Here is a 16534-nt window from a genome sequence, read left to right as displayed (position 1 = left end):
TCAGCCTTGTCTTCATCGATCGCGTCGGAGATTTTGTCCGTCTGATGGAGTCGGCGGTCCGTCGGTGAGTCTGTTCTGGTGGACTCGTGTTCTGGGGCGTGTTCCCCTGGATCTGTAGATCTTTGGATCTCCCTGTCCATTCCCGTTGAGTCGTCGCTTTGTCTTGACTCCTTGGCCAGGCAGCTTGGCTGGGACTTGGAGGCGTGTTTGGTTGGGGGAATGGAAACAGAATAATATAGAATGAAATATTTATCGCCATTAGAGCCTGATTAGCTGCGGGCGTGTTCTGGCCATCGTTCTTTGGGCCACGTTCCGCGCTCTTGGCCGCCTTTGTTGCGAAGCTTTTTTTGGAGGCACTTAATAAGCTTTGCTGGTGTGATTGTGATGGGAAATTGATATGTCCATTCAATTATGTACTGGTCGTGTCAATAAACTGATTGCGATCGTGTCCAGCAACTTACCAAGCAATTAGTTTCCCAATAAGAACTTTCCGATCAACATGATTGATAAAAACGGCGATTGAAGAGGAGTGTCTGGGATGAAATGAAATCTGGACGTGCTGACACCAAAAATGAGACGGATTCAAAAGCAAAACTAATTTCATGTGCTAAGTTCCATGGGGAGAATAGTTCTCAGAATGGTTGTGTAATAGAAAAATGGAAAGTTAATCCGGGTATTTCTTGGTAAAGATAACATTTTGTTGACATTACCTTTTTTTTGGTTAATATTCAGTTTTTATAACAAAAGAAAAGATAAAGCTTATTTTTAATCTTAATATTCGCTGCTTCTTGGAAAGCTTTATTTACTTAATATTTTTCCACAAGTTGGCTATCTAAAACATTTATAATCAAATCTTATTTACTTTGTCGTAAAATATAAATATACATCGGTTACCATGTTTTTAAAATTAATTAATTAATTTACTAGATAAGATAACGAAATATATTTAAATGCCTTTAAGTACTTTGAAAGATACATTACAATCAATTTATGAAAGTTGCCTTATATAATAAACACGTGATACTGCAATCTCATAAGTATTTCTTTATTCAGATACTATCTTTTACTCCACGATTCATATCTTTTGGTTGGCTGCTATCCATGTTATGAACGAGGAGACCTGGACATACACCGACGGGGAGTTGGGTTGACCGCATGGAAGTTTTCCCCAAGACACGATGCCGATTAGAACGTTTCCCTGGACCAGCGGACCTCCGGAGTCCGAGGTGCAAAAGCTGGTGCCGCCGGTGAGAGGACCTGTGCACAGGTTCGTGGTGTGCACATCCTGACCCTTAGTGCCCAGTTCTGCAGCACAGGAGTCGAGACTTATAATGGGTATGTTATTGGCCTCCTGGAGGGTCTTCGGATATGAGGGGCTATTCGTCTTGCTGGTGCTGCCCCAGCCAAAGAGGTCAGCCTTTCCAGTTGGCCTCACTCCGGACGATGGCAGCTTCACCGGAGCCACTGCAGCGGTCCAAGTGAAGGCGGTGGGCGTGTAAATCAATCCGATGTCATAGGGCACTGTTCCTCCGTTATAGAGATCATTGATCACATAGTGGGTGATTTGCCTCTTCTGTGTGGTGCTCGCTGTTCCGGCCACCGCAATGCTTCCAGCCACCAGGGTGCTTCCAAGTACTTGATTCCTATTGGCCAGGCAGTGAGCAGCCGTTACCAGCCAGTTGGAATTAATGATGTTAGCAGCGCAATAATGTGTTCCTCCGTACTGCATGGACACTATATACGGAGCACTATTGGCCGCCGCTGCTTTTCCACCCACAACGCGTCCATCGGGTTGGTCCAAGGCTAATCCAGATCCTTGGCAAACGCACACCGCCAGCAGGAGGAAAGTGGCCAGGTGGCGATGGCGCCACTTGGTTTGTTGTCCATTCGCAATCATGGTTTTCGCAGAACTGTTTACATGGACAGTATCGACGGCTTTTTAAATTAATTCGTGACACCAAATTTCATACGAGCCAACCGAGAATATGATAAGATCTTTCAATTAGAGCCCTTGTCTTTCAGATAAGAGCCTAATATAACTTAAGATTATACGTTATATATATATATATATTGTTCTCTTGTTATGATAGACTCAGTCAACACTGGGAATAGATGTAAAAGGGTGTTGAGGCAATATCTCAAGTTTGTCATTCTGCATTTTAAAGGGGTTCCCCGTCCATTGATAAGGAAAATATTATAAATATAAATATGATATCTATAAAAACATTGTTAAAAGAAATGTTTACCTTTTAAACCATAGGGTGAATATCTTATACTTAACTACTTATTCTGTTATTGTGCAATATAAGAAATTGTTATTTACAGCCCAAAAATATGTGAAGCATATAAATCTGTTCGTTGGTCCCTTTGCTCACCGTGTTTCTCTCTCTACGAGATTAGATAAGCTTTAAAAACTGCTTGTTGTTTGATATAGTAGCTATGATGCGAAGGAAAGTCCCACATTTAAGTGACCGCCACTAGGGACACACCTTTGATTGCTTTTATTGAAAAAATAGGGACAAATCTCGACTATCTAGGGCACCTGCTGGTTAGCCGATATCCAGGAAATAAACGACGAGACCTGCACGTAAACCGACGGTGAGTTGGCCTGGCCACAGGGTAACTTGCCCCAGGACACGATGCCAATTAGGACATTGCCCTGGACCAGTGGTCCGCCCGAATCCGAGGTGCAAATGCTAACGCCACCGGTCAGAGGACCAGTGCACAGATTGGTCGAGTGGACATCGCTGCCCTTGGTGCCCAGGGCGCTTTCGCAGGAGCTCAGCGAGATGATGGGCACATTGGTGGCCACCTGCAGGGTCGACGGATAGGAGGCAGTATTCGTGGTGCTGGTGCTGCCCCATCCGTACAGATTGGCGGTGCCAGTGGGCACCACTCCCGAGGATGGCAGCGTCACTGGAGCCACGGAGGCGCTCCAAACGAAGGCGGTGGGCGTGTAGATCATTCCGATGTCATAGGGCACAGTTCCGCCGGTGTACAAGTCATTGATCACGAAGTACGTGATGCTTCGCGTCTGCGTAGTGCTCGCAGTTCCGGCCACCGCGATGCTTCCGGCCACCAGGGTGCTGCCCAGGACCTGGTTACTATTGGTCAGGCAGTGGGCGGCGGTAACCAGCCAGTTGGCATTCAGAATGCTGGCGGCACAGTAGTGGGTGCCACCGTACTGCATGGACACCGCATAGGGAGCACTATTCACCGCCGCCGGATATCCGCCCACGACACGCCCCTCAGGTGCGCCGATAGCCACTCCGGATATTCGGCATATGCCCAGTAGGAGAAGGAGCCCACTGGCCAGCGACTTTGTTTGCTGTCCTTTCGCTATCATAGTTTTCGCGGAACTGTTTACATCGACCTTTGTCGCGGGCCGTTTAAATTAATTCGCCATTCCAAAATTTTGCCAGCGCCAGCAGATAAGACTTTCAATTAAGAACCTTCAGATAACCACTTATTATAATTTGAGATTAAGCGACGCCCGAACAGTGACTCTTTGACAGAAGTACGTCAAGTTCCACCGATAGAATGGGCAAATAACTACGCTCGTTTATCTCAAAAATAGCAATTCACGTAAGGGAGCTTTTAGGAATATTTATATTTGAAAATCACGTTATCATCCCTTAGTATTTCTTACACTTAGTATTCACTTTTTAGTATTAAAAGATGTTAAGCTGTTAGTACATACTTTTTAAAGCATTTAATTTGTAGTTTAAATTATTTAAAAAGGTTTCAATAACGGTAACATTCTAGGTTTTTAAAACAGAAAACATCGATTTCGCACAAATATGCGTTTATCGATAGCATGGCAGAGAAATCGCTTTTTGTTGCCGCTCTGGTCACACAGCAACTGACTCAGAAGTTAAAGAAGAAGAAGCAGAGACCGTAATTTTTCCACGACTCAACCTAGCGATTTAACAAGCCATTCGAGCCGCAATTGAGTCTTTAGCCAGACGGGAAGCATTTAGATCGTGTGTAACAGAGTGCGGCAACTTGGAAGCGGTGCATCCCAAGAAATCGCAGTACGAAACGGCCCCGAAAACCGCTGGCCCAGCCCCATTATAAACACTGAGGAGGGGTGGAGATTGAAGATTGGAGAGCGGAGCGGAGCGAGAAGAGAGGTCAGCAAACCCGTAATTAAGAAAAAGTAGACACGTACGTTGAGGAAGATGTCATCCGGAGATTTTGGCAATCCGCTGCGGAAGTTCAAGCTCGTCTTCCTGGGCGAGCAGAGTGTGGGCAAGACCTCGCTGATTACGCGCTTCATGTACGACAGCTTCGACAACACGTACCAGGCGACGATCGGGATTGACTTCCTATCGAAGACCATGTACCTGGAGGATCGCACTGTGCGCCTGCAGCTGTGGGATACGGCGGGACAGGAGAGATTCCGCTCGCTGATACCCTCGTACATACGCGACTCCACGGTGGCAGTGGTCGTTTACGATATCACCAACACCAACTCGTTCCACCAGACCTCCAAGTGGATCGATGACGTGCGCACGGAGCGGGGCAGCGACGTCATCATCATGCTAGTGGGCAACAAGACGGATCTCTCCGACAAGCGTCAGGTGTCCACCGAGGAGGGAGAGCGCAAGGCGAAGGAGCTTAATGTGATGTTCATCGAGACAAGCGCCAAGGCCGGCTACAATGTGAAGCAATTGTTCCGACGGGTGGCCGCGGCACTGCCCGGCATGGATTCCACGGAGAACAAGCCCTCCGAGGACATGCAGGAGGTTGTGCTGAAGGACTCACCCAACGAGACAAAGGATCCCGAGGGTGGCTGCGCCTGCTAGAACCGGTTGAGCCGACGATCCAACCATCCTCTCCCCCTTTTCAACAGCAGGAGCAGATGCAGATGCAGGAGATCGGCCAGCAGCACTGGTGTACACAGGTGTCAGGTGTATGTACTGGCCGGATCTGCGGCGGATTCCTCAACATCTATACACACATACACACTTTACGTTTAAGTTTATTTATAAAGTAACAAATGATAGCAAAGGCAAATAGACTAAACAACAATTAACGAAATCGGCTAACTAATTACTGTTAATTGAGGAGCTAATCCCGAGCGCAGGCGAGTGCGAATGCTAATTCATTGACACGAGATCAGGGATCAAGATCAGAGTAATATTTGCGAGTTAGCTACCAGACAAGAATATAGTGTTGTGCATTTCCGATACCCCCTAAACCCCCAAACGAAAAAAACCCAAAACCATGTACTTATGTCAGGCCAGGCGGTCCCAGGATCCTCCGACATTCCAGCTCTCGGCATCTCCAGCAGCCGTAGATACCACGCAGCCAGTCTGTGTTCAATGATTGCACCAGCCAGGCATTTTGTTTCCAATTTTAGACCCCGTTCTGTTCTGTTTGCGGCTTTTGTTTCGCCAGTTTTGGTTAGGATTTCGGTTTTTTTTTTTTAGCACAGCGATCGCGACTGCTAACTGGAACTGTGGATGGCATAGGACTTGGCCACGTGCATCTTATGAATAAATATACACAAATATAAAATATGTATTTTTATGACTAACACTGAAACAGATAAGCAGAGCACGAGCAGAGCAAACACTTAACAATATTATTAACGATTTTTGCTTCGATTAGCGAGAGAACTTTGTGCATTTTTTACGCGAAAAGCAAAAGCTTACAAAATTGATAATTGAATAAAAACATAAACTATGGATGCAATTTTTAATAAATCAAATTATGAAAATGAAAAGTATACAAGATACTAGCAATAAATTAATAAAAAAAAATACATTCAAAACATGACTCATACGTTTTGGGTTCACACACACCTTTCCCCAAAAAGGTTTATCTTATCTTAGGACTTATCTTATCATTTCAAATCGTTTCTGAATGGACTGCGCACCTCTGTGTCGGCATGACTACTCCTCAATTGCTGACATATTCCACTGATTCGTCAAGAAACTAGAATGTAATAAGCTTAAGGTGGATCAGGGAGATACGAATTTCTAGTTGGGGAAGCTTGATAATCGTATATTGAACCGAATTGTTTTTTTTCGATTGCTTGCTCTTCTCCTGTATTTGCCAAATTAGTAACTATTCTCTTAAAAATGTGTTTGGATTTGGTTTTTTATTTGTGAATTCCGGTTTCGTAAGCGTAAATACATAGAAAGAACAAAAATGCGTACTTGCTTTGCTATGCAAATGTTAAGTATACTTTTGATAAATAGTTCGAAATAGAGTCTTAGAAGCTGTCCTCGTTGGCGATGAATTCGTCGCGAATCTTTTGCAGCTTCGTGATGAGTTCCGCCACGGAGACCTCGCCGTGCACCTTGTTGTCCCGAGTGCGCACGTTAACGGTGTTCGAGGAGCGCTCCTTGTCGCCCACCACCAGAATGAAGTTGAACTGGGCCAACTGAGCATTGCGTATCTTCTTGTTCATCGTGTCGCCGGCATCGCAATCCGCCTCGCTCATGAATCCAGCATCGTGTAGCTGATCCCGCACAGCCTGGGCGTACTGATCGTAGGCAGGACCCACTGGAACAACCATCACCTGGCGCGGTGATAACCAGAAGGGCCATTTGCCAGCAAAGTTCTCCGTGAGAATGGCAATCATCCGCTCCACTGAGCCAAGAATAGCGCGATGGATGATCACCGGCCTCTTCTTCTCGCCATCGTCGGCGATGTAGCTGAGATTAAAGCGAATTGGCAGCTGGAAGTCCAACTGGATGGTGGCGCACTGATGGGCACGCTTCAGTGCATCCATAATGGTAATATCAATCTTCGGTCCGTAGAAGGCGCCATCGCCGGGGTTCTCCTTCCACGGCATTCCGAACTCGTTGAGTGATTCAGCCAGCGCCTTTTCCGCATCATTCCACTGTTCCAACTCGCCTAGGTAATTATCCGGGCGTGTCGACAGCACCAGCTGGAAGGAGAATCCGAAAATGGTATACACATACTTCAGGAACTCCAGGCAGCCCTTCATCTCGCTTTTAATCTGCTCGGGGGCACAGAAGATGTGCGCATCGTCTTGCTGGAAGCGACGAACGCGAGTTAGTCCGGTTAAAGCACCGGAGAGCTCGTTGCGATGGAGCACACCGAAGTCGGCCATTCGCAGTGGCAGCTCTCGCCAGGATCGATTGCGGTTATCGAAGATGAGACAATGTCCTGGACAATTCATGGGCTTGAGGGCGAACTTCTCCTTCTCGGCCTCGAAGGAGAACATGTTCTCGGCATAGTGCTCCCAGTGGCCGGAGGTCATCCACAACTTGGCGTTGTAGATGTTGGGCGAAATAACTTCTTGGAAACCACGCTTTCTATATTCCGCTTTGATGAAGCCCATCAGGGTGTTGTAGATGTGCGCTCCTCGCGGCTGGAAGAAGCACGAGCCAGGCGAAAGTTCATGGAAGAAGAACAGCTCCTGCTCGCGACCGATTTTGCGGTGATCCCGCTTAGCCGCCTCCTCCTGAAGTTTCTCCCACTCCTTGAGCTGCTTCGGGTCGGGGAACGAGATGCCGTAGACGCGCTGCAGTGTCTCAGCGTCGGCCTTGCCCTCCCAGTAGGTAGAAGAGTTCTTGGTGATCTTCAGAGCCTTCACCTTGCCGGTGTGACGAACATGGGGTCCGCGGCAGAGATCGATCAAAGAACCGCACTTGTAGACAGTGGTGCGGTCGGTGGTCACTTTCTCGTTGAGAATGCGTACCTTGAACTCGTTGTACTTGAACATCTCCAGCAGGTCGGACTTCTTCATCTCCAGACGTTCGAAGTTCTGCTTCTCCTTGACGATTTGCTTAACCAGACCCTCCATGGCACCGTAGTCGTTGGTGGAGATCTAATTGGGCGTTCAATTTAATTTCAATTCAATTCATAATTTCAAAATCACTAGTTTACTTACACCCTCGCCCTCCAGATGCATGTCGTAGTAGAAGCCATTTTCAATGGGCGGCCCGTAGCACAGGTGTCCACCATAGATGCGCTCCATGGCCTCACCCATGATGTGGGCAGAGCTGTGCCAGAAGACGGCCTGCGCCTCCGGGTCGTCGAACTTGAGAAGCTGCAGGGTGCAGTTTCCCTCGAGCACACGGTCCAAGTCCCACACCTCGCCGTTCACCTTGGAGATGACGGTGTTGTCAGCGAGACCCTGACTAATGCCGCGAGCCACTTCGTACGGAGTGGTCTCCCAGGAGGTGGCGTCCACCTGCTTGCCATCGGGCAGTGTCACCTTGATGGGCTCACGCGTCTTGGCCGCCAGTTCGGCCTCGTACTCCGCCTTGCACTTCTCCCAGAAGACATTGCGCTCCTCTATATACTTGGGCAAGGGACTGAGTTCTGCAATCAATAAAGCAGAGATCAGTGGAATTTCAGGGTATTGGAAAAAAAAACGAAGCTTCTTAAAGGAAAACTTGGTAACAGCTCATCTTAAAGATATGCTACATTTTTTAAACAGGAACGTGACGTGGGGGAGTTAGGATTCCTTACCCTTGCGAGTATCTCCACCGCCGGATGGCTTCTCCTTTTTCTCCTTCTTCATCTTGGCAGCCTGTAAATCCATCGGAAATAGGTTAAAAATCAATAAAAATCAGAGATATTCAAGTGGCCACAAGTGTGCTACGTATGCAATTAGACAAACGCTCTTTTTCGGTATCTACTTTCGACTGATGTTTTCTTATTGTTTAAACAATTGGGGACATGGCAATGAGCACTTTTCGGCGCCTTGTTGTGAGTGCTCCTATCTCTGTTTTATCGAGCCGTCTTTGAGCGAATCTTCGTCGTTTTATGGCTGATGCAATAGAGTAGCAAATAAAACACACACTTATGAAGTTGGTTGGTTGTTAGTGACGTCACAGCCGGCGGCACTGATTCATTGGAGAATCGCACACACTCACACACACACAAACATAACATTTACACGTGCCAGCAGTAATAGGCGTTTAAATTGAAGTTTAGGTCAATTCTTTTTAGCTTAAAACACCAACCAAAGTTGCGTAGCTGTGTTGTTGTTGTTCTTTCAATTGTGGTTGCTGTTGCTGTTGTTGTTTTGGTGGTTTCGACTGCGTCTGAATTTTCGGCAAAATCCGCTGGCAAATGCGGCTTATTTGGCTATAATATCTGCCGCCCTGCGGCGCCAACTTCAACATAATTCGGCTAACTAGCACTTCTCATACACTCGAATGCAGTTCGAAAAGAGTTTAACATGCCTTTTGCTTATTCAAATCCAAGTTATTTAGTTCCGTCACCACGTTGTCGCCCATTTTTTACGAAACAAATTTATCAAAAAGAGGCACAGTGTTACCAGGTGGCAAAATAACGGTGACAAGGGAACCCAACAAAATGCAATACTTGTATCAGTTCAAAATGCAACATTCGTACCAAGCAATATAACAGTATTAATTTTGAGGGTTTCTAGCGTTGGAAAACAAATGTTTCCAGATAATGTTGAATCTAATTTAAAAGTCAATTATTAAGCCTTTTTTGTTTTTTTTTTTAAGTTTGTTTATGCCACGAGATTTCCACTATACTTAAGTTAATCCAAATGAAACCTCGGTTTCAGCAATTGACCTTTGAACTAATTTAAAATATATAATAATATATTATATATTAATACTTCATGACTCCTTTTAGAAATCTTAAGTCGCCCCTCGCTTGGAAGTCTGGATTTCCAGTGTGTGTTGACAACACTGCGCGCCCATCTGCGAAAATAACGGTCAGCTGTTGATTTGTTTGGCGCCAAGTCGAGTTCGAAATTGGCCCCAATTCGAGTCCTGCGATTCGGGCCAAATATTGATTTTCTCACAGTGCTGACATAATTTCCTCGCCATCGAGTGCAGTCGTGTTTACCTAGCGTGCTACGCCTAAGATTGGCCAAACGGAGTAAAAATTTCGGTCGGAGCGTAACGGAAAAAGGCGACAAGATTGCACACCTACTGGAAAACCCCCTGCATCAAGGCAACGGTGGAACGGCGGACCGTCTGGGCGTGGACTTCGAGTTCTACATGGCCTCGAAGGTGCATCCAAGTCCGGGGGCGGCGCGCAGTGTGTGGGCGTTGCCCCTAACCGCCTCCTCCTCCTGCAACATGGTCGTCGCGGAGGAGGATGGCCATGCCCACGCCGACGACATCCATTTGGATCATCGACCGCATTCGCCGCCATTAACGGGTCGCGGGACGGACGGTGGACATGGCACTGGCGGCGTCGAGGACCACGAAAATGTGCTTCTCTTTGAGGGGCTGGATGGGGCCACCACAGTGAGTCTGGACGATATCTTCGATATTATCAAGAACGGAGAGGTCAGCGAGGTGGAGAATCTCGTGGACAAGTTCGGCATGGAGTGTCTGTCGGCCAGGGATCGTCATGGCTACACGCCAGCCCACTGGATAGCTCTAAACGGAAATGTCCAGCTGATGCGGTACCTCATCGAACGCACGGCTCCGATCGATCTGCCCTGTTTGGGTACGCAGGGTCCACGGCCCATTCACTGGGCGTGCAGGAAGGGTCATGCGTCCGTGGTCCAGGTCCTTCTCCAAGCGGGAGTTGCCGTCAATGCGGCGGACTTCAAGGGACTGACACCGCTCCATCTGGCCTGCATGTACGGTCGTACTGCGACGGCGGCCTATCTTCTTGGAATGGGAGCGCTGAACAACCTAACTGACATAAACGGCGATACGGCACTCCACTGGGCGGCGTACAAGGGACATGCCGATCTTATGCGACTGCTCATGTACTCCGGCGTGGAACTTCAGAAGACGGACAACTTTGGATCGACTCCACTGCATCTGGCTTGCCTGTCTGGTAACATGACGTGCGTTCGCCTGCTGTGCGAGAAGTCCCAGCTGGATCTGGAACCGAGGGACAAGAATGGAAAGACGCCGATCATGTTGGCACAGGCTCATCAGCACCAGGATGTGGTGCGTCTGCTGTACGGCGAGGTGAAGAAGAAGTCCCGATGGATTCCCTCGGTCTCGGAAAGTTGGGGCTGGCTATTTGGCGGAGCTGGAGACTCCAAGGGACCACTGTTTCTGTTTCTCTTCTCGGTGCTGCTTTGGGGCTATCCCATGTACATGATCCGTGCGATTCCCATTACGTGGAACATATTGAGACGCTCGCACTATTGCTTCATATACTGGAACGCTGTGATGTGGATAAGCTGGGCCATTGCCAATCGCCGGGATCCGGGGTACATACCACTCAGTTCGGATGCCTACTACCGGGCCATCAAGCAGATCCCGTACTTCGACAAGCTGAAGAAGCGGAATGTGATGCTAACCCGGCTATGTCACAGCTGCAGGTGCCTTCGGCCGCTGCGAGCCAAACACTGTCGCGTGTGCAACCGTTGTGTCTCGTACTTTGACCACCACTGTCCCTTTATCTACAACTGCGTGGGACTGAGGAACAGAATGTGGTTCTTCCTGTTCGTCCTCTCGGTGGCCGTCAACTGCTCGTTCACCATCTACTTTGCCTGCTACTGCGTGATGATCGAGGGCTTCACGATGCTCTATGTGCTGGGACTTATCGAGGCTGTTGTGTTCTGCGGATTGGGTTGGATACTCACGTGTACTTCGGTAAGTGCATTTTTCCGTGAGAAATTATTGGTTGTGACACCATTTACACTGGCAGATCCTGCACGCCTGCATGAACCTCACCACAAACGAGATGTTCAACTACAAGCGTTATCCTTACTTGCGGGACAAACGCGGACGCTACCAGAATCCCTTCTCGCGTGGTCCCATACTGAATTTGCTCGAATTCTTCGTCTGCCTGCCGGATCGGGGCGATGACAACGATCTCCTGCTGGAGGATAACATTTGATTAAGGATCTAGGATCGAGCCCCTGCTCGCCGGCGCAAGCTGCCCGTGCGTGGATAATGTTGCGAGGAGGCAGCCAGAGACCCACTCGGGTAGGCTGCCCGTTTGGTTTTGCTCCGCAGGCTTACTGCTTACTCGAATGCTTTAAAGTTCGAACCAAAGGTCGTCAAGTGCGTGTTTTATCATTTACAATTGCAATCAACATACCCTTGCGGAAGGACAAATCGGTAGCAAATTCAAAGTGCAATTAAGAGCATTAATAAGTCACATTGCTAAGATTCCATTATTGTTTACGGCTCCAAATCAATTCCTTCCGCAATGGTGTTCAAAGCATCGGCCAGCCGTGCTTTTTGCTTTTTTAACTAACTAATTACCTTTTAGGCTTGGATAAGAATACGCTTCTCTTGTTAGTTTTTGTACAAAAATTTTATGTATAAAATGTGTTATTTAATGATCTCTATATATTATATACCTATTATAATCATAAATGGTGTAAAGTTCACTAAATGGCTAGGCAGCGGATAGTCACTTGGACGTCCCCTCCACCAGTTTGTTCATTTTGTGTTCGGGTAATTGCACAAGTAATACTAGTAGAAGATCAGATCGGAGAATACGATTATGTTGTGGGTACACTTTGGCATGTATCTTGGGTGATGGGAGAGTCTAGAATGAATCGAAAATTTCGTGAATTAAATGTGCGCGATATGCTTAGCTCTCAAAGCAAAAGTCATAGTTCTCGGGATCTTCTGGTATTGGCGGTGGGTCCTTACTGATGTCCACGCCTTCGGTGTCCAGCAGGCGCAATTTGATCTCCATCGACAGCAGAGTGTCGAAGTCCTCGTTCTTTTGCTTGCTGACCATCGGTTGACCCAGCAGCGCGTTTATTCCGTCCGTCCAGTAGTTGAATATGCTTTCGTCGGGTGCCACAAAGTCCAACGTAGAGTGCTCCATGTTCTCAAACGTGATGGAAAAGGCCAGGTTTACCGCCGATTTCCGAATGCGAGTTTCCTTCATATGCGGACATTCCTTGCCCTCTAGCAACTGCTTAATCTCGCTGATGGGCAGTTTCTTGGGCAGCTCCTCCATGGTGGGTATTGTCTTCTCATCGCAGTCGCCGTAATGAATCACCTTGTGATTAGGCGAAAGACGAGCGTACCAGAACTTGTCCTTAGTTCGTGTGCCTCGCAAGTACTTTGCAAAATGGGTACCTAAAAGTGCAGGATTTATCAATGTTAAGATAGTTTTTAAAATGTATATATTAGATTTGTACCTTCCACCAAAAAAGAGAGCCGTTGCTGCTTGATTAGCTCGAGAATGTGCGGTGATATCTTCTCTTTGAGCTTAACAATCGCCGAAGCCGTGGAGTCACACTCCTCCTTCGAAGTGCGCTCCTGCTGGCGCAGTGTTGTGATCTGCTGATAGGTCAGCAAAGCGATCTTGTTTCGGAAATCGTCCAGGTTCTCGGGTCTGCCCTTGAGAGTGCGCTGGATCTGCTCCCGCACCACGCTGAAGGTTGTGCTGAAGTCCTCGGCAGTGGCACGCATATCCTTCCATGTGCGATTCAGCGTAATGACGCATATGCAAAAGAATTCCTCGAACGGCGAATCGTGCGTGAAGAACATAGGCTGAAAGTCACCGGATTGCTCGGCTGGTGGCTCGCCAATGCGCAGGATGTCGCATAGCACCTTGACCAATTCGATGGAGGTGCGTCCGAAGGGACACTCGTGCTCATCCGCACGGCAGGAGTTCTCCCTGACGATCTTCGCATACTGTTGCGTGTAGTTGCGTGCAAAATACACCATGCAATCCAACGCTAATATACCTGAGAAATACGTTTCTGATTAGCAACCAAAATAGCTTTAATATAGTAACATATTCATACCCGGCGGCGTCTCAATGAAATCCTGAGCAGGGTTAATATCGCACTTGAAGCCCAGCTTTTTGTAGTACTGCGAGAAGTTGACATTGCCAGCTCCGGAGCCACCGCCACGTCGGATGTGATCGTCGTTTTGATTCAAAGCGTTGGTATGATCGTCGAAGGCTATGCGCCGCAGCTCCTTGATCTTTTCGTGTGCGTCCTGGTCCTGCGCGTTCATCTTCATTCGCATGCGCTTCTCCAACAGGCCGAGAGTCAACGTTTGCAGCACGTACAGCTGGTGGGTCATCTCCGTGCCCAGTCCATTGCCGATGAGGGCCAGGCGGAACTGCTTGGCACTAATAGTTTGAGCAATGGTCCTGCGGCGGCCCTCGTCTGCTTTGACGAACAGAGCGTTCAGCAGGGCTATGGCATTTTGTCGCATCACCGGCGAGTTGACATCCTGAAGCAATCGGAGAATATCCTGCAACTTGATGTCCTCGGCAACAAGCAGATGTTTATTGCTGCACATAACAATGTTCTCCAAGTTGGACAGGGCGCTCTCACCACAGTCCGTAGGATACTTCTGGAAGTTTCGCACGATTTCAATGTTGCGGGCCACGAATGAGATTTCCGGCACCTCCCAGGACACCGTGCCGTGCTCCATCAGCTCCACAAAGCTGGCCAGGCTGTATTTGAGAATGTCTTCGTTGGTCTGACCGCCATCCTCGATCATCCTAATGAGTGTGTCGAGACCCTTCTCTTTGATGAACTCCAGGGCAAAGGTGTGATCGGTGCTGAGGGTAGTGAGCTCCTTCAGACGCAGCGCCTTTTCCTGTGGACTGCCATTGAGCAGCACCTCCATGGCATCGCAGGCAGTCTTGGATGGCGAATACTGCAGCTGCAGTACGGAGCCATTCTTGATCTCATTGCGATTCTTTTCGGTCACGTACTTCCGGTTATTGGAATCGCAGAACTGGAGTGCGTAGTTTTGGTGATCGCTGATGGACCAACCATTGCAAATGTCCTGGATTTTACCTGCAAGCGAAGGCGACATTAACACGCTGTAATAGCAACTTCCTGGCCAATTGTATGATTTGCATACAAATGAGGAAGGGGAAATGATTGCGCTGACATCACGATAACACTTAAGCATAGCGAAGGGCGTTGGTTGGAAGTTCCTCCTGTATGATGGGTTCCTTTGCCACTTTCAACATAATTCTGTTTTATTAACTTCTTGGAACTTTGTTTTAGATTTTAAAAGCACATTCTCTTTAAAATTGCTGCTCAGCAAGCAAAAAATCTTTGTTTTTATCCGCTATTTCTATTTACTCACTTGCCAGCGGATGCCTTTGATCCAGGTTTATCAACTGCGCTATATGGTGCTCCCGTTCCACGGCTATTTTCACAATATGTGAATCCTTAACCGTCGTCTTTTTTGGTATCATTTTGGAAATCTTTCAATTAGCGATAGCTGCAATTATTATTGTTTTTCTGGGTAAACTTCTTTTTTTAATTCAGTGCAGTGTGACCAATTGACAAGTAGAATGAAATATTAAAAAAACTTACGCATACTACTGTTGCGTTTTGGGGCATAGGCAACACTGGGGGGGAAAATTATGTGGATTTTAAATAAATATTTTCATGATAACAGCGCAGAGTAATTTTCCAGCTAATATAATGTATTAAAATGAAAATAAGTAAGCAACATGTTTACATATTGTTTTATTATATCGTCAACAATTTAATAAGTTCACCGACAACCTTTACATTAATACTATTACCCAGAAGTCGATACTTTTGTCGATTTGTTGTTTCTGGCGGAAATTCAAAATCCTCCGGAAAACTCATTAGACGAGCAACTTCCCGTGGCGTGAAATAGCGCAGTTTCACCTGGTGCAACAGGTCCAAGCGTTGCTGCAAAATATTCTCCGACTTCGGTGCATCCTTATTACTAGTGTCAATTTCCTTGACCAACTCGAAGATGCGGTGGGATTCGTCCTCCGAAAGCGGTGTGTATGCAGAGCCCGTGCCCTCGGTGTAATGGGTGTAGCCCTTTGTAAAGCACATGGATCTACTTTGAGCAGGATGTATAATGTCCATGACCAGCACTCTTTTGGTCAAGACATCGTCGGGTACCAGGAAATCGGCTGATACATTTTCCTCCACAATCTCGGCAATTTGCGAAAGAGCCTGATTCTGTGCTATAGCTCCCGGCATTTCTTCCCAGATCTGGTCACCGGCGAATGGAAAATCTGCACCCTTGCGGGCGATGCAATAGTAGCGATATCGAGTGTTTGGCACATTGAATTGCGTGGGCGTTAGAATGAACTCCCGCCAATGGAATCCCGACCGCTCCAGCGACTCAATAAACTGATTTCGCGCCTGTGAACTTTCGAAACCCTTGACGTTTTCCATGAGTATGTACTGCAGGTTCTGGCACTCTGGGATCAGTCCACACAGATGAGTAAGTGCATCCGATCGTTTGTCCTCCGTGTCCCTTTGCAATCCCTGGCGAGTGTGTGGCTGACATGGCGGGGACATCAGCAGCATGTTGGCCTGAAGCTTTGTGACCTCCTTTACACTCAGGCTTTGAATATTCCTGGTTTTCACCAAATTACTGCCGTAATTGTGCTCATAAACCGCATTGGCCACGGTGTTGACATCCAAGGCGGCAACTATTTCTCCATCCAATTGGGCATCTTTAGAAGTATATGTTAGTTTCGCATTTATCATGATTGGCGAACTCACATTTAAAGGCATAATGCATGCCGCCAATGCCACTGAATAGTTCTAAGACCCGAAATACCATTTTAATTAAATATATTTTTGTTTACAAACTACACGTTGTGAGTGGCACGTTTTCCAACACTACCCTGCACAGCAGATTGTCTGCGC

At 47.4% G+C, this 16534-nt stretch overlaps 7 protein-coding genes across 9 annotated transcripts; 2 read left to right on the top strand and 5 right to left on the bottom strand.

Moving 5' to 3' along the window:
• Positions 1 to 1024: 1024 nt before the first annotated feature.
• On the bottom strand, positions 1025 to 1924 carry LOC6617718 (trypsin). The gene has a single exon (XM_002041994.2). The coding sequence runs from the start codon at positions 1895 to 1897 to the stop codon at positions 1076 to 1078; it is 822 nt and encodes a 273-aa protein (XP_002042030.1). The 5' UTR covers positions 1898 to 1924; the 3' UTR covers positions 1025 to 1075.
• Positions 1925 to 2424: 500 nt separating this feature from the next.
• On the bottom strand, positions 2425 to 3536 carry LOC6617717 (trypsin delta). The gene has a single exon (XM_032727133.1). It carries the CDS (start codon positions 3344 to 3346, stop codon positions 2534 to 2536), a length of 813 nt encoding a protein of 270 aa, XP_032583024.1. The 5' UTR covers positions 3347 to 3536; the 3' UTR covers positions 2425 to 2533.
• Positions 3537 to 3862: 326 nt separating this feature from the next.
• On the top strand, positions 3863 to 5693 carry LOC6617716 (ras-related protein Rab6). Its single transcript, XM_002041992.2, has one exon. The coding sequence runs from the start codon at positions 4182 to 4184 to the stop codon at positions 4806 to 4808; it is 627 nt and encodes a 208-aa protein (XP_002042028.1). The 5' UTR covers positions 3863 to 4181; the 3' UTR covers positions 4809 to 5693.
• Positions 5694 to 6090: 397 nt separating this feature from the next.
• On the bottom strand, positions 6091 to 9273 carry LOC6617715 (threonine--tRNA ligase 1, cytoplasmic). 3 transcript variants are annotated; one of them, XM_032717495.1, is made up of 4 exons: positions 9177 to 9273; positions 8458 to 8518; positions 7874 to 8307; positions 6091 to 7810 (listed from the first exon to the last, which is right to left on the bottom strand). In XM_032717495.1, exons 1-4 carry the CDS (start codon positions 9228 to 9230, stop codon positions 6224 to 6226), a joined length of 2136 nt encoding a protein of 711 aa, XP_032573386.1. In that variant the 5' UTR covers positions 9231 to 9273; the 3' UTR covers positions 6091 to 6223. The 3 variants fall into 3 exon arrangements, with proteins under 3 accessions (XP_032573386.1, XP_002042027.1, XP_032573393.1); XM_002041991.2 differs by lacking the exon at positions 9177 to 9273 and adding an exon at positions 8955 to 9151; XM_032717502.1 differs by lacking the exon at positions 9177 to 9273 and adding an exon at positions 8628 to 8734.
• A 447-nt stretch (positions 9274 to 9720) lies between these two features.
• Positions 9721 to 12241, top strand: LOC6617714 (probable protein S-acyltransferase 23). Its single transcript, XM_002041990.2, has 2 exons — positions 9721 to 11537; positions 11593 to 12241. Exons 1-2 carry the CDS (start codon positions 9972 to 9974, stop codon positions 11782 to 11784), a joined length of 1758 nt encoding a protein of 585 aa, XP_002042026.1. The 5' UTR covers positions 9721 to 9971; the 3' UTR covers positions 11785 to 12241.
• LOC6617713 (engulfment and cell motility protein 1) lies at positions 12189 to 15173 on the bottom strand. The gene is made up of 4 exons (XM_002041989.2): positions 14973 to 15173; positions 13664 to 14674; positions 13052 to 13603; positions 12189 to 12989 (listed from the first exon to the last, which is right to left on the bottom strand). Exons 1-4 carry the CDS (start codon positions 15082 to 15084, stop codon positions 12490 to 12492), a joined length of 2175 nt encoding a protein of 724 aa, XP_002042025.1. The 5' UTR covers positions 15085 to 15173; the 3' UTR covers positions 12189 to 12489.
• A 164-nt stretch (positions 15174 to 15337) lies between these two features.
• On the bottom strand, positions 15338 to 16506 carry LOC6617712 (tRNA (cytosine(38)-C(5))-methyltransferase). Its single transcript, XM_002041988.2, has 2 exons — positions 16388 to 16506; positions 15338 to 16338 (listed from the first exon to the last, which is right to left on the bottom strand). The coding sequence occupies exons 1-2, from the start codon at positions 16446 to 16448 to the stop codon at positions 15365 to 15367; spliced, it is 1035 nt and encodes a 344-aa protein (XP_002042024.2). The 5' UTR covers positions 16449 to 16506; the 3' UTR covers positions 15338 to 15364.
• Positions 16507 to 16534: the final 28 nt, after the last annotated feature.

Source organism: Drosophila sechellia, chromosome 2L (genome assembly GCF_004382195.2).
Source record: "Drosophila sechellia strain sech25 chromosome 2L, ASM438219v1, whole genome shotgun sequence".
In the NCBI taxonomy this organism is placed as follows: Eukaryota; Metazoa; Arthropoda; class Insecta; order Diptera; family Drosophilidae; genus Drosophila; species Drosophila sechellia.
The sequence above is the reverse complement of the archived record's forward strand: the minus strand, read 5'-3'. Positions and strand labels throughout refer to the sequence as shown.

What these genes read in the sequence shown, in the direction of transcription:
- LOC6617716 (XM_002041992.2), top strand. Translation starts at nt 4,182, where the DNA reads ATGTCATCCGGAGATTTTGGCAATCCGCTGCGGAAGTTCAAGCTCGTC.
- LOC6617713 (XM_002041989.2), bottom strand. Translation starts at nt 15,084, where the DNA reads ATGATACCAAAAAAGACGACGGTTAAGGATTCACATATTGTGAAAATA. An exon ending in TTTCATTGAGACGCCGCCGG is followed by an intron (nt 13,604 to 13,663) that starts GTATGAATATGT and finishes CGTATTTCTCAG; the next exon opens with GTATATTAGCGTTGGATTGC. An exon ending in GCTCTCTTTTTTGGTGGAAG is followed by an intron (nt 12,990 to 13,051) that starts GTACAAATCTAA and finishes CTGCACTTTTAG; the next exon opens with GTACCCATTTTGCAAAGTAC.
- LOC6617718 (XM_002041994.2), bottom strand. Translation starts at nt 1,897, where the DNA reads ATGATTGCGAATGGACAACAAACCAAGTGGCGCCATCGCCACCTGGCC.
- LOC6617717 (XM_032727133.1), bottom strand. Translation starts at nt 3,346, where the DNA reads ATGATAGCGAAAGGACAGCAAACAAAGTCGCTGGCCAGTGGGCTCCTT.
- LOC6617714 (XM_002041990.2), top strand. Translation starts at nt 9,972, where the DNA reads ATGGCCTCGAAGGTGCATCCAAGTCCGGGGGCGGCGCGCAGTGTGTGG. An exon ending in GGATACTCACGTGTACTTCG is followed by an intron (nt 11,538 to 11,592) that starts GTAAGTGCATTT and finishes TTACACTGGCAG; the next exon opens with ATCCTGCACGCCTGCATGAA.
- LOC6617712 (XM_002041988.2), bottom strand. Translation starts at nt 16,448, where the DNA reads ATGGTATTTCGGGTCTTAGAACTATTCAGTGGCATTGGCGGCATGCAT. An exon ending in CATGCATTATGCCTTTAAAT is followed by an intron (nt 16,339 to 16,387) that starts GTGAGTTCGCCA and finishes ATACTTCTAAAG; the next exon opens with ATGCCCAATTGGATGGAGAA.
- LOC6617715 (XM_002041991.2), bottom strand. Translation starts at nt 9,116, where the DNA reads ATGTTGAAGTTGGCGCCGCAGGGCGGCAGATATTATAGCCAAATAAGC. An exon ending in AACACAGCTACGCAACTTTG is followed by an intron (nt 8,519 to 8,954) that starts GTTGGTGTTTTA and finishes ATGGATTTACAG; the next exon opens with GCTGCCAAGATGAAGAAGGA. An exon ending in CGGTGGAGATACTCGCAAGG is followed by an intron (nt 8,308 to 8,457) that starts GTAAGGAATCCT and finishes TATTGATTGCAG; the next exon opens with AACTCAGTCCCTTGCCCAAG.